This window comes from Dreissena polymorpha, chromosome 11 (genome assembly GCF_020536995.1).
Source record: "Dreissena polymorpha isolate Duluth1 chromosome 11, UMN_Dpol_1.0, whole genome shotgun sequence".
Taxonomy (NCBI): domain Eukaryota; kingdom Metazoa; phylum Mollusca; class Bivalvia; order Myida; family Dreissenidae; genus Dreissena; species Dreissena polymorpha.
This window is the reverse complement of record NC_068365.1, coordinates 29,429,749-29,446,623: the sequence shown is the minus strand read 5'-3', so window position 1 is coordinate 29,446,623 and position 16,875 is coordinate 29,429,749. Positions and strand designations below refer to the sequence as shown.

Sequence of the window (16,875 nt, the reverse complement as noted above, 5' to 3'; positions counted from 1 at the left end):
TTATGCTAGTTCAAAAGACCGTTTTTAATAATATATAGTTGTAATTAACACAATTTAACGACTTTTTTTCAAACAAAAGGAAATTCCCGAATAAGTGCATTCACAGAAAAAGAGCATCAACACAATAAATCAAGAGAATTAAGTAACGTCCTTGAAATTTTATTTCAGAAGCTTTGTGTATTCGTAGAGCGGAGGGAGGTAACAAGCTTAACACAGAGAACTAATGCCATTTTTGTTGTTGCAATGATTTAAAGTTAATCGATTGGGAGATACAACCACGTGCTATATTTTAAAAACCGACCCCTGATTGGTCAACACTATTTTATGATTGACGTATCTGCTGCTAGGATACTGCGAAGTTACAAACCAATAACTATAACAATATTTATCATGGTCATGATTTATAAAGGAAACCGCAGATATATATGAATTGCATTTAGGAACTGTCAGCCAATACAATTGTTTTGAACGGAAAACGGATGTTTATTACTATTATATTATTTTCATAAGTTTTTAACAGACATTAAACATGGAAGGGATGAATGAGACCGAAGCAAATAACGTACGTACATCATTCATATGATATCAGTTATAGAAAGGCGAAACGTTTTATATTATATGTAATTCACTCCAATAACGCACATATTTGTGGAATTTTAAAACAAACTCTTGCTGACTTTTTAAAACAAATTTTAAGATCCGTGAGTAAAAAACGGTTGTTAACGTGCATTTATTTTCGTTGTTTTCCTGTGTAAAGAAGTCTTGACTTTTATTTTGTATGATTATTACAAGAAATCGGGGATCTTTTAAAAACAAATAATAATATTTTATAATTTGACGCCGCTATTTGTTGAAAAATGCTATTATGGCGATAATTGTGATATTTATCCATTTATGTTCGGTTACATTAGTGTGACTGTCTTGTTTATGCAAATTTATTGAAAGAAAACGGATTTATATAACATAAAATGTTTTAAAAGATGTATTATCATATTTTCTGTTGAAATTATGATATGCGAATATAAAACCAAACATAGAACAACAATTGGATTGTCTAACTTTAGCACTTACACATTTTTAGGACATATTATTTCGGATGTGTATGAATGTCGCGATTGTTGTCGTCGATATAGTTTTTATTAAATGTTAATATTTTACTTTTTGTTTCTTTTGTGTAAGCTGTTACAATTCCATCCAATAATATGTTTCAATATTGTGTCCAGTTCATTTCCGACGCTATTATTTGACGCCTCCACATATGTCAATTTTACTTTATTCTAAATTTACTTACGATATGAAGCCAATCGTCATTTGTGTTGAAGTTTTAGCTATCATTACGATCGCGGACATAACGTCATATTAGTAAAATCCATACAACTAAAAATGTATTAAGTGTTGTTAAGAGTTTAACTGTTTCCCCTGTTGTGGAGCGTTTTGCGTTTCGCGAACACCATGTGCTTGTTAAGACCAATATCTAACTAAGGTACTTGTACTCAAAACTTAAAATGTGTTATGTATTGTACTGACTTAAAACAAAATGCAAGGAAATGCTTTTTTAGCTCATCTGTATTTGAAAATTAGCTTTTGTCATCACCTTGGCGTCGGCGTCTGCGTCGGCGTCAGCGTCGGCGTCGGCGTCCGGTTAAGTTTTGTGTTTAGGTCCACTTTTCTCAGAAAGTATCAATGCTATAGCGTTCAAACTTGGTACACTTACTTACTTTCATGAGGGGACTGGACAGGCAAAGTAAGATAACTCTGGCATGCATTTTGACAGAATTATGTGCCCTTTTTATACTTAGAATATTGAAATTTCGTTAAGTTTTGTGTTTAGGTCCATTTTATTCCTTAAGTATCAAAGCTATTGTTTTCATACTTGCAACACTTACTAACTAGTATAAGGGGACTGTGAAGGCAAAGTTATGTAACTCTGACTGGCATTTTGACAGAATTATGTGCCCTTTTTATACTTAGAAAATTGAAAATTTGGTTAAGTTTTGTGTTTAGGTCCCTTTATTCCTAAAGTATCAAAGCTATTGCTTTCATACTTGCAACACTAACTAACTACCTTAAGGGGATTGTACAGGCAAAGTTATGTAACTCTGACTGGCATTTTGACAGAATTATGGGCCCTTTATATTTAGAAATTAAAAATTTGATTTAAGTGTTGTGTTTTGGTCCACTTTACTCTTAAAGTTTCATAGATATTGCTTTCATACTTGGAACACTCGTTAACTATCATAAGGGGACAGTACAGGACAAGTTGCATAGCTCTGGTTGTCATTTTGACGGTATTATGGCCATATTTTTGACTTAGTAACTTTGAATATATGGTTAAATTTTGTGTTTAGATCCACTTTACTTCTAAAGTATCAAGGCTATTGCTTTCAGCTTCAAATACTTCCATGCTATCATAAGGGTACTGAACTTGGCAAGTTGAATTTTACCTTGACCTTTGAATGACCTTGACTATCAAGGCCAAATTATTAAATTTTGCTAAAATTGCCATAACTTCTTTATTTATGATTAGATTTGATTGATACTTTGACATAACAACTCTTACCTGACATACCACAATAGACTCCACCCAAACCATCCCCCACCCCCCACCCCAGAATCCCCCCCATTTTTTATTTTTTAAAAGATCATCTTATAAATGATTACACCCTCACACTATACCACCCCCCACCCCACACCGCCCCCCCCCTCCATTTTTTTGAAACTTGGTTAAGAAAACAAAAATATTTTTATTATTCTTTAATGTTTGAAATACCGTCCAACCATCCCACCAAAGAATACCCCCCCTTCTCCCATTGTTTTTCCTATTTTTGGAATATAATGTAATAAATGATCAAACACCCACACTATACACCCCTCTCCACCCCACCCCTCCCTCCTTTGTGATTGAAGTATTGAGATAGGTCCCTTCACCTTTAAAAGAAAAATAGATGAGCGGTATGCACCCGCAAGGCGATGCTCTTGTATTAAAATTGATTTTTTTAATTAAATATTTAACGCATTTATATATATATATATATTAGTGGGCGTGTTCACATCTCGTAACATACAAGTAAATAAATATAAATATTTGAGGCTTAATTATATGTTATTGTCAATTCTAGACGACGGTAACGGTGATCCCCATTTCGCCAAGGATGAGAAGTTTGTTTGATATCAATTACAATCCGGGCGTAATTTACGTCCTCGTCATCACGTTGCTGAGTATTGCTGGAATCGCAGGGAATTCTGCGATTATATATGTGATGAAAAAGGAACCGCAGGTGAAAGGACACGTGAGAATTCTAATGAGCAACATGGCCCTAGCCGACCTGTGTGTAACAGGAATTGCCAACCCCATGTGCATCATTGGTAAGTGTTATGCTACCGAAATAAAAAAAGTTTTCCCGTTACGGTGTTGGTCTTAAATAAGTAGGTTGTTGCTTCTGAATCTTATTAACTAATACTACTCTTATATAAGTATATACAAGTGGACAGTTACAGCGAGTGGTGCTTATTCATAGTAGCTGAAAAGCTCTGATCGACTAGTCAAATTTAACACAATCTATATACATGTATCTGAATCTTAACCCATTTATGCCTAGCGTCTAGAAAAAAAGGCCTTTGCAACCAGCGTAGGCCTAGATTAGACGACGCATGATGCGGCGTCTCATCTAGGTCTGCGCTGTTTGCTTCAAGAAATTTCTGTGAGAAATATTCTTAATATAGAAATAAATATACTAGACATCCCTTTTTTTGGAAATAAATTGATCCAATTTAAAAGGATGGGAGAGTCCACTAGGCATAATTGGGTTAACATTATATCCTACATACCGTTCAGAGTATGTGGAAATTTAATTTTCATTCAAAATAACGAGTTTCCTATTTCAAAATGCTAAATATAACATTAACTGAACCATTCTGTTGGCGTTTTATACCATATTACCAAACATATAAATCGATTTTCAAATTATATTATTGTATTGCATAAGCCAAACGCATCAAAAGGTGTCATTGTAGACATTGGAATCGCTTTATACTATATGCTAACATGCATAACAATGGTCACACGTATTTGTTTTCAGGTGGTTTTACAGGCATGCACATCATGCAATGGGGAAGCTGGTTATGTATCAGCGTGGCCAGCCTTTTTCTTACTGCTTGCATTTGCGTGTTCTTGAACATTGTCAATATTACCGTTAACCGATGGATTTTCATCTGCTATGCGAACGCATACGACAAAATTTACAATATAACGTCCGTCAATGTGCTCTGCATCGCTTGCTGGATGATTGGATTCGGGGTTGAGTTGCCGAATTTTATCGGTTGGGGTGATCATACTTTTGACGAAAAAACGCATCAGTGCTCATGGGACCGCCACGTGGACCGATCATACACGGTCCTAGTGTCCGCCGGATTCATTATAGTTCCTCTGGTGTTGATCTTGTATTGTAACATGTCAATGATCAAGCGAATCTGGGATGTAAAACGGAACATCCATGGATACAAAGCAAGGTGGGTGTCAAGGGAAAGTTAATTAAAACCATTATCTTGTAGTTGAGTGATATTTGAACAGAAGATCTGTTTTCAACAATACTTGCATGGTGTAGGGAGATTGCGTAAAAACACGAAACTTTAAACAATCGTGCACCTCACTCCATTTAAATCTTTTTATTGAATTATTGAAATTAAAACTTAATTTATTTTGTTTGAAATCACCTGTAAGATGAAACATTCAAGCGTTCGTGTTATATATATAAGATGGCGACATCCATGCTGAGACAGGTAGTTTTCTCCCTTTTTATAACCCTTTATTACTTGTATTTATTGTTTTTATGTCGCTAACTTTCCAGCCAAATCAGCAAGAAAGTGATAAGCATTTATTTCCTATTAATATTCGCTCTCTATATCGACTTTCCTCGCTGCGAATGTTCTCAGCGGGCGCTGTAATTTTGTGACCCGCTAAGAAATTTCGCAGCGAGTGAAGTCGAGATAAAGAACGGATATTAATACGATATAAACAATTATCACTTTCTTGCCTAAATTGATCGGCATTTTAACAATTATTAAAAATAATAATGTGTATAAAGCGTCGTCAGCTTGGTTGTCACGTGATTAAACCCTCTGTGTAACTGATATTGGGTTTGTGCCTTGTTTCAGTTACTCGAAGTCCGTGATTGCCACAGTAAGCCAGGTGAAGATTCTCATGACGATTATGATAATTACCTTGATATGTTGGCTGCCGTATGGTTTTCTCTTGCTGAAAGACCACGGCAACGAGGCTTCAATGGAAACCAATATGTTTATCACACTTCTCGCGCATTCGCACTCGACCTGGACTCCTGTCATTTATTTATGTTACCAAACGTAAGAAAACTATGAGCCGCAATAATAGTTTTACTCGTATTAAATGGTATTTTTATGTTTATTGAAAACCAATATCATTTTATTGTAATGCTGTGTCCTTTTTTGTATTTTTGCTGTGATTGTGCAATTTAGTACGTGCATTGTAAAACACTTTTTCGTTCAAATTATTAACTTGAACTACAATATTAAATTGTTGAAGACCGATATTGAATTAAACGGATCGTACCTAAAATGAAACACTACTTTATGCTTTAGTTGCACACGTATAAAATGCAAATTAAGCCTTCTAAGCTATTTGCTTTTTTATTTTTGTTAAATTTGTTCATTATCGTGGAAATTACTATTGTGAAACCATCCGTAGTCATATTTAATAAGTATATCATGTGAATTGTCGTATAACATAGAATACTATGGGCTACTGTTTTGTTGGCAGAAAATTTCGTGACCACATACATCGTCTCGTGTGTCCCGTGAAGGTTATAGGTCCGTTTGGACGAGCTGATGCTGGTAGTACAAGGACGGTAGACACAAACAGTGCCACGGCGTCTCAGAAGAAAAGTTTCATAGGGTTCAACCATTTTCACCGAACGAAAATTCAAAATGCAATACGCCGCTTTCAGCAAATTCCGTGTTTTCGCCTCATATATCTACGCCTTTGGCAATTAAAAGCTGTGTACTGCAACCACGGGATGTATTTGTATTTTCATAATCTACATCAGACGTAGCTCAGCAGTCGAGTCTGACGAATACTGGTTTGGGGAACAGCCATGCCTCGTAATTGATGCACCTTAAGTCCACGACTATGTTTGCCTGTGATCGTCCCAAAAGTTTATCGGATCAGTTGTTACCACCGGTTGAACACCATGATCCTACTGAATCTGTATTTGGAAGCACGACAGCTACAGGTACTTCATACAGTGGAAAAACTCACAATTATTCAGTCGCCTAATGACGTTATAACGTTCTGGCTGATGCGCGGCTTCTCTGGTTGTTAGGGTTAACATATATATTGATGTGAACCGCCTTCAGTCAATGGCAAAAGTAGTTTTCTATCAACAAGTATAGTTATGGTTCCAGATAAGCTGTTCTTAAGGCTGTATACCTATTTTTTTTAACTTTTTTACTCTGTTCAAATGCAATCTGGCACCGCGTTTAGAACAGTCATAAAACGTGGAATCGAACATGAAGACATTACTGTGTAATTCATAATTACTGTTATTTGAACAATTTGTTTAGTGTGGATAACTGAAAATACATTTGAGGGGAATAGTTGATTTATACGGCAGATGTTTGATATACAATCTAAAACTACTTTAGAGTTCGGTGGTGTTAACTCATATAGTGTTTTTAACGCAATAGAATACTAAAATAATAATTTAACACAACATTCCCATGTTCCCTGTGCGTAATGATTGATTATTGGAACTTTCATATATTCACCATGTATATTGGTCGAATATGGGAACTCACATAAATTCACCATGTCTTATGATCAATTATTTCTCACAGGCTTCATTTGCTTCAGGTTTAATCACTATTGTACTTTTCTTCGTTTTCTACATTAACATGCTTGTGTTTGTTTTGTTAATTATAGTCATGATGTGCTATATTGGAAATAACATTATCTAACATAAAGAACGTTAATTCTCCTCACGCAATGTGAAACGTGGTTGATATATCAACACATTATATACATTGTATATGAAGATACATTACACTACACATATACAGGCAACAAGTATACACAATGTTTAAACAAAAGATCGATGAAAGTCACTTTAGATTGAATACTATTGTGTTGTTAAAAAGTAGAGTGTAAGACTTATTCATTATACATTTTGTACTTAGGCTTCACACTAAGAATATGTTGTATATGGGCTTTAACGTTATTGGATCAGCGCTTTTAAGGATTAGACGAAACACATATTATTTTTCATAAATCAGCATAAAAGTCATAAGTTAAATGCCTTTTATTGCATAATGCACAGTAAGTAAGTAATTTTTTTTATATAATTGCAAATGTACGCAATTCCATTATACATGCCCTTCGATAATTTTTTTCTACATGATATTGTATTCGCTTATCGTGAATCTCAGGTTTACAAACATAATTTTCACTCCACATTAATAGGAACGGTTTTGTGGATTCAGAATTACCTCTGAAACCTAACCGTTGATATTTATTTTAAAGGAAATAAAAGGTCCGCATCATCTTTGTCGTCATATATTCGTTATTGAATATCGCGAAAATCTGAGGTCAGATTGCTTTATGTTGCATATACTACGCGATCGTGTGTGGTCGTTATATACTTTTTATATATAGTTTACAAATTGTGTATGGCTAATTTGCAAAGTTAATTTACTATTATGTTGTTGTTTTTGATGAGTGAATGATGTAAACATATATAAAATACAAATGCATAGTGTTGTTATTCTTACTAAGTAGCATGTTACAAACAAAAATAAACTTCAAATGTCAACGTCAACTGATATTAACAGAAAGGAACAGAAATTTATTACGACTTGTGTATAGTACATCGTCATCCATGTAATATTATACATACGGGCTGTGCTCTGTGAAAAAAGGGGTTTTATGCATGTCGTCCCAGATTAGCCTGTGCAGTCCGCAAATGATAATCAGGGACGATACTTTACGATTTTATGATATTTTTCGTTAAAAGAAAGTCTCCTCTTAGCAAAAATCGGGATTAGGCGGAAAAAGTCGTCCCTGATTAGCATGTGCACAGGCTTATCTGGGACGACACTTTACGGATATGCATTAACCCCTTTTTCACAAAGCACGGCTCATATAAAAACTAGAGAGATTTTCTAGCATTGGGATTACAACTTAACCTACTCGTTTGAATTCTTAATGGATGACTTGATATTCATAACCTACACAAGTAAAATCTGACACTTAAAGGTAAGAGACATAAAAAGCAAATTCAAATGATGTTTTGATCCTGTGTGCAATGTTTAAATCACACTTCCAAATGAGTGTAACCAATGTTAATTCATCGAGAAATGCGTTATTATTTACATACTGTCTATGATTAAACTTGAATTTGTGTATTCGTGACTCAATTTCTCTCCCCCAAAAAAAATAATCTGCGCGAGCCTTGTTATAGCCCTTAGTAAAAATGAGAAAAGTCTTTACTTTTAAGCCAAATATGTAATTATTCAAAAGCAACTGTCGATATAAAAACGATATCTGCCCTGTTCACCATAAACTGCAGCATGCGCTGCTTCTTACACTTGGCAATCGTTTGCAAAAATTTAAGGTAAATTCTTTCTAGTTCTTTGCAATTGGTATGCACCCAAATGTCGCACAAAAACGTAAGTATTGGTAATAAAACTGAGCCGCGCTCTGTGAAAATGGGATCTAATGCATTTGCGTAAACACGCCGGTAATGCGGATACTTTGAAAACGGACGGGGAGTTCTTCAGCTTTTTTCGCATTTATTGTCTGTTTATTGGGTTTTCGGACACGGAACATTGTTAGGCCGATCAATGGTATAGTACTTCGTATTGCGAAGAAATAAATTTGCGGAAAAAACGGTTGATTATGTGAAAAAAGACGATACAATTCCATCGAAAATCAGCATAAAGTGAAAGATAAGTACATATTTCAACTTAATAAAAATACTTAGAAATAAATCAAGAACGTGTTCACTATTCGAATTGCAATATTAGTATTTCAATTAATGTTACATCATCTTAAATTTGTAGTTCACTGACGTCTTTGAGGAATTTCCAAATTTTACAGGGTCGGATGATACATTTTCATTGAACTTCTTTAGTCGATCAACTCTATTACAATGGCACTTCTGTTTCCGATATAAACCCGACACATTTAAAAGATATAATAACCAATTTTAGAGAACCAGAAATGCAATATTCGCTGTAGAATACTGTTAAAGAAAGCATGTAATAATTAACAATTTCTGGACTGACGTAAATTAAAAACAAATCACCGAAAATTTGCTTCATTTTTTCATATCCCTTTGAAATATGAGCATGATTTTGTTTTTCATAGCATATTTAATGTAGACACGACATCTCAGGGATTATAATCTGACCATTATAGCGTGAAGTTTCAATTATTTTTCTTAAATCGATTGTAACGCTGATGCTTCCTGTCGATGTATTACGGAATCCGGATAGTGTCATCTATAATCTTGCCTTTCTTTCATCAAAGGCGACACTAGGCACACGAAGCGATACACGATATTTTTCGCGACAGTCCCGGCGACGCACGATGTTTTGCGCGACAGTCGCGGCGACGCACGATATATTTAACACGATATATCGTCCTTGTTTAGGTAGCCCAAAAGGCGATATATCGCGTTAAATATATCGTGTGTCGCCGCGACTGTCGCGCAAACTATCGTGCGTCGCCGCGACTGTCGCGAAAAATATCGTGCGTCGCCGCGACTGTCGCGCAGGCTATCGTGCGTCGCCGCGACTGTCGCGCAGACTATCGTGCGTCGCCGCGACTGTCTTGAAAAATATCGTGCGTCGCCGCGACTGTCGCGAAAAATAACGTGCGTCGCCGAGACTGTCGCGAAAAATATGTATCGCTTCGTGTGTCGTTTCTTGCGTTCAAATGGCGACACTAGACACACGAAGCGACGCACGATATTTTGCGCGACAGTCGCGGCGACGCACGATATTTTATTATTCAAATATCGCACATATTATCCGAATCTCGTGTATCGTGGTCTAATTCCAGACTGCGACACTAAACACACGAAGCGATACTCGATATTTTGCGCGACAGTTGCGGCGACACACGGTATTTGTACAACACTCTTGGCTGAAAAGTAAGAATTATGTCATTTGAATGTCATGTGTTAATTGATGCGTGTGTTTGTATTTAATTTGTGCCAGATTTAAAAACGCTCGATTCCTCGAAACCGCACTACAGTACCAAGTTTTCTCGGCCATTTGTAGGAAAAATGTATATATAATCTATATCATTAACCACGCCGATAATATTAGTATTAAACACAATTGATTGGTCACACGCAATTCGCTTTATACCGATCAAGTCTATGTTAACCCCAATTGAAAGAAGCGCGAACGAAACATATGTAAATTACATTTCATTGATTTTTCTTTGTATTTTCTCTTTTACTTAAGAAATAAATCTAATAAAGAATTGTGTCATACATACAATTATGAATTGGGTGTTGGTATTTTTTCTTTATTAAATTATATATTCGTGTTGATGTGACCCATAACGGATAATGTTACATTGTGTTTAGCAAACAATAATCAATGTTCTTTAATCTTCCAGAGCAAAGCTCGTTTATATTAAACAGTTCAATACAATGTTTTTACATAGGATACATACACATTCCCGCCCGAAAGCGTGATGATATCGATCTAGCAATACTATCGCCTCCATAGTATGTATTTCTAACATGAATAGCTTTGTTCTCCGGTCCCACCAACCTCTGCGCAGAGATTTGACTGGAACCAGCATAGCTGGATCAAATCCATGACGTCATAACCAACCACGTGATGATAGCCGAGCCACGAGGCACAATAATTTTCCTACGGTGGCATAGAGGAGAGATTTACTACTTTTTTAAATTGCACTCCTCTTTTTGTCTTTCTCGTTCCCACGATATACTACCTCATGGAAACGAGTAAGCTATGTCTTGGAAACGACTTTCTAAGTCGAGGGAACGAGATAGAAAAAAAGAGGCGTGCTCAACTAAATAAAAGAGAATTGCAATACATGTACATAGGGACTAATGTTTTGGCCTTTCACCTAAAGACGATTTAACTTGTACAAATGTATCAAGATATTTAATGAGCATTTTTAACCAAATAAAAAAGGAAAATGTATATTTTCTTGTTATTTTATTAAATTTCTATCATAACACTAAAATAAATAAATAAAAATAAATCACTATTGAATGTTTAATTTTCAATTCAAAATACCGTATATAAATAAAATCCGTAATTTATCAATCCGAATGCAGCGTTTCTTTTAAATTAGTTTAGCTCAAAAGAGAAATCATGAACCGAACGGGGGATTGAACTATTGTCTCCCGCGTGTTAACCGGACACTCGTACCGAGGCGCTAAGAAGCTTACACAATTCCTCATATGTTAGAAAAGAGCTTATTTAACCACACTGCAAGACCTTATTTTACTACACAGCTGACGAAATCACTTGATTGCGGCATTCATGTCCAGGACCCAGGGATGTTTAAGAAAAATTCTGTACATACTATAACAGTATACAAGGGATACAACTGTCGAATTTTCTGCACAGCACCACGGCCTTAACAAAGGCTCAAAAATCGCTTCCAAAAGCTCTAATTACACAATATAAACGGTATACCAACAGCCAAGACATGTATATTTCAGAAAATAATAATTTTGACAATACACTACGATCATTCATTAAATTAAAACGAATCCTTTCATTCAAAAAAACTCAAAATCCTTACTTGGGCATAGGTGTGAACGCCTAAAAATTGATAATTCTAGTTTTTATTTCCATATTCCTTTGAAAATTACCTCTTTTCAAGGTACATATTCATCGGCTAGTTCATTTAATAGTTTAATATAACATAATTACTCTTAAATGTGATTTTTTTTCGGAATTCGTATAAAACCGCTTCAATGTCACAATAACAATAGTTTACTTTCATTTTGGATAATACTCTACATGTATTTCAAACATGCGATTTGACTGGTTAATTTTCCACTGCAGTAAACAGCTAGCCAATCACGCTCCATGTTACATTACTTAACAAATTGCATACACATGCTTGAAGATTGTAGATAATGTAAACAATTCCATATTAACGGTATTTTTACACATATACAGTTACATGCCATGATACAAGTTGTTTACGTTTATTCATAAATTGTATTTCGATCATAAAACAAGGTAAAATTTGCTCAAGTTTTCACTATTATTAAATTATGGAATAAAATGTGTCAACGTGATTGTGCACACCAGTGCTCAAGTTCGAAAATTGTATAGTTTTTCATGAAACTTTCGTATCAAACAAAACTATTTCCACATTTACTACTATAAAGATAGTTATATTCGGAGAGATAAATGTCTTGGCTGTTGTTATACAGTTTATTGGGTGCAATTATTGCTTTTCAGTTTTGGAAGCGATTATTTTGCTTTTGTTCAGAACATGGTGTTGTGCTATAAATCTGACATTTGTATCCCTTGTATATATTTGTTGTATGTAGAGTATTTTTCTTAAATGCCCCTGTGGCAGAGGACGCATTTTTCTTTAATGCTCCTGTGGCACAGGACGCTTATGTCTGCATTTGGTACGAGTGTGTGTGTTTACGATGGATTATTATAAACAATGTGAATACAAGTATTGAAATATATTAGCATGTCTATATCCGTAGTATCGGCACTCTCCATGAATACATACAGATTTTGAAAGTGAACAAATACAAAACACGCATGGGTTATAAGTCAATATATAGTTAAATGTGTATTCTTGCATTTAAATCGGCAATGTTTTGACAAACTACGACGAGACTTAGCTCACTGTAGTATTCTGTTTCATGTACAATTGTCTCATATATCGGCCCTTCTGATTGGTTGCTACGATTTGTTACTATGCGCATGTGATTGTTCTACAAAAAAGGAATTTAATGGAAAAACGAAACTCTTGCTCATGTTGTTCTTAAAATATGTTTACATTTTATTTAAAAATAAGCGGCATATAAGCCATGTCATTTTGGATAGCATGAAAAGCATAGAAATGTAAAAATGTCCCCACTTATTATTGAATCACTTGATTTAAAGGGATTCGAGTTGAAGCTGCATGTAAAAGTGGCACTTTCCCCGCTGATTCATGTATTTGTTACCATATTTGAGGTTTAGAATATTGCTTTAGGCATAACTGATCTGATTCATTATACATTATGTCAAAAAGATTGCATCGAATGGCACACAAATATTCAAAGGCCATATCGACGGCTAGTATAGCATTTTATTTTCCGAAATATATTTACACACTGAACAAAACATATTAAATAATTTCTCTATACACAGACATAGATATTAAAAACCTTCTGTAAATTATGTATTTTAATAATAATAAAAAAAGTTTTCACCGTGACCATGTTCGCCGGCGCGGGAAATTTGAAGTAGTAGTAAAATATTTACGAGTTAATTGTACAGTATCCCGCTATTCGCATGCTCACTGACAATAAACGACTTTTAATGGGTTAGCATAGAAAGCTTGTGATAACCTAATTTGCCGGTTGTTTCATCTAAGGTAAGTTCTCTATTTTTTATTTTTTCTACGTAATGGTTCGTTGTTTTATGGATAAGTATTTCTTTCATGCATTTAAAGCGAGATTATACGATTTTTATATGTGTTAATAATAATATATTGATAAAATATGTTACAATAGCACAAAATAGGCAAAACAAATTATATATTGAAGACGAATTTCATAAAATGCAGCAAAGACAAATTAGCGCCCCGAGCCGAGCCGTACATATTTTCCTACAATAACCGAAGCATTCGTCTTTTTAGTTCGTGTTCGTGTATCGTATGAATAGATATCGTTGCAGGAATTAACAAAGAACCGTTAAACTAAATTCAGATTCACATCTTACATGCATGATTGCCATGCTGGCAAATTCGACTGTACAGACATTTTCGATTTCAGAATTGAATATCTGGCTTATTTCGCATTTTTTCGACACATGTTCTTCTTAACTTTTATTTTAATTTATATTGAAATATATGTTTAATAAGTTTTTTTTACAATTTTTTTATAAAATAATAGGTATATGACAAAATCGTACACTCTCGCTTTAAAGGACTCTGTACAATAATACATCTGTAGTTTTCCATTATCTTCTGTTTTACCTGAAAAGCAAACAAAGCCATTTTGTATGATGATTGTTTTACAATGTGCTAAAATGCTTTTGTTGTCAGCAACTAAATAAATCTCGAAATATTTTACAAGAGTGGTCATTTTACATAGATCTTTACATAAAGACATCTTGCAGTTTGGTCATTATCCATCGACTTCCACATATAAGTTTGGAATTATCCTTACACTAGTTTGGTCATTATCCAATTTGTATATTCTTGTACTAAACAAATTTCATTTACTTTTTCAAGATTTTCAAACATATTCATTTTATTTCGACGTAATTGTTTTGAATTGTTATGGGTTTATTAGCGCATTGTATCCGGCAAATTACATTTTACCAAACAGAAACGTTTACTATGTAACAACTATATCGTAAATAAACGTGTTCTTACAAATAAATGACTGGAGTCTTTATTTCTGTCGACATTTTTTTCTTCAGTTAGAATTATCCTTCTAAGTTTGGATTATCGACGTACAGGGGGTGACCACAGTTTCAAGATAATTACATCTACTCTGCGGGTGATGCAAGCATATAACTAAGTTATGTAAAAACTTATCTGCGAAAAACAATTCGAATATGTAGTCAGCAAATAAAGCGATTTAAGTTTCATATTCCTACCACAGTTTCAAGATAATTACATCTTCTCACCGTGTGATATCAGCCATTGGATTGTTATGGAAACACATTTCCGATAAAAACAATTGAGATAAGCAACATGCGCTTCGGTAATTTCAACGCCTTCCCCATGATCACCATGGAAGGCCTAAATATTATTTTGTATCACTGGAAGGACAAGGGGACGTGCGATGGCAGTTGTCTGCAGGTAAGCAGAATCAGCCTCAAAATGGTTATGACAGATGAGAGAACGGCGGTAGACAGCTTATCAGTCTCTGGTCGAGATTCCATCATTCTTGGCCGGCGCACCTATGGAAGATGTCGTTGAAGTGCCGAAACATCTAATTAAGGAGGACTTTAGCTGGAGAAGAGATTAATGCATGGAACTTATCAATTGTTTTCAGAAGAAGTGTTTCCAGACAATAAATTGAAAACAATACACGTTTTATTCGATTGCAAAGTATGTTCTAAAAGCGTGTTTATATAAACAAGACATGCATACTCTTGTGAAAATCCCACGAATCTGTCCAAATGCTTTCATACGACACACGTACTAAATTTTTGTTTTTTTGCCACAAGTGCAAATAAACGTATAGTTATCGTTTTGAACTTGATGTTCATTGAATTAAATACAATTGTATTGATGGTCTCATATAACGATTGTGAGTTCATTTAAAACAAATTGAATAAAACTCGTTCAAATGTATGTGTTGCGTTAAGATTGCGGGAATAACACGTTGACAACATATATACTCTCTTGAATACTAATTGATACATTATTGGTATTTTTTTACATGCCTGACTAGCGACTAAGTTTTGAGTTCCGAACTTATTTGAAAATAAACTTTTGATGAGTGTCATGTGATTGTTCATCATCGTTTTTAAAAGCAAATAATACAACGGAAGCAATGAAGCAGTATAATACAGTTACAAGTAAAAATTATTTTACGTACTTAATATTTACATTGAAAATATTAAAATCACAAAATGCCATAATAATTATTTGAAATAATGTTTGGGTTAATTGCAGGGTTTCCTCGGTCGTCTTGGACTAGGCGACAAAACAATGTCTGAATGAAGTCAAGATGACTACAAGTCAATATCTGGAGGGTACTTATTAATCGCACAAAACGTTGGAGTTGGTCATCGTGGAAAAAAAAACAAAGAATACTGTCATACATCGTGAATGCAAACGTCCCAATGCTCATTTTGAAGAATTGGAAGCAGTTTCAACGAATGAATTTTGAAAACTACATTAGAAGGTAGAATAAATATATTTATATGGTCAGATTGAAGTATAAGAAGCGAATAGCTTGCTATATCATTCATATACATTTTAATTGCTGATCAGACATGAACATTATTATAAAAAGAATATTATATAAAAAATATATCTATACGACATGAAGCACATGCTTGATGACGTAAAAATATACCCTTTTTGTCTCCCCTGAGTTTTTGAAAAAGCGTTAGTCGATAGGCGATATTATTACAGCGATATTAGAAGGTTACAGTACACTAAATAACCGTTTCATGAAGGGCTGTACTATCTAAAAAAATACCATAGTTGACAGGAAGGCATGTTTTACACTTTTATCTAGTATTCGGGTGTTATCTTTCGGAGATAATGGTAGGGCATGAATAGGTGTTCACTACTGAATCCCTGAAATATGATAAACTTGAAGACTATAGTAAACCATCGCACTGAAAAAGGTTACACTCCACTTTCTTCAAGTTCTTTCTTGCATTGTACATGACATATCTTTTTTATTGCATAAATCGATTCCGCTTAGAATGGCCTTTAAGAAAAGGTATGGTTATCGGGGTCTCTATGTGCAAAATGTTGCATTTATTTTGGCCTAAAGTTGTCGCTTTCGCATTGAATTATATAGGGAAACTATTTAGTGTATTCTGACCTAAAACAGTACAAATATCGTGCGTCGTCGCGACTGTCGCGCAAAATATCGAGTATCGTTTCGTGTGTCTAGTGTCGCGGTCTGAAATTAG

At 34.6% G+C, this 16,875-nt stretch overlaps 1 protein-coding gene across 1 annotated transcript in view; it reads left to right on the top strand.

Moving 5' to 3' along the window:
* Positions 1-529: 529 nt before the first annotated feature.
* The window catches only part of LOC127849725 (uncharacterized), a 40,817-nt gene continuing 24,471 nt past the window's right edge, over positions 530-16,875 (top strand). Inside the window, exons 1-2 of the mRNA XM_052382474.1 lie at positions 530-562; positions 3,120-3,366. Coding sequence (XP_052238434.1) covers positions 530-562; positions 3,120-3,366 — 280 coding nt within the window. The remainder of the gene's footprint in view (positions 563-3,119; positions 3,367-16,875) is intronic.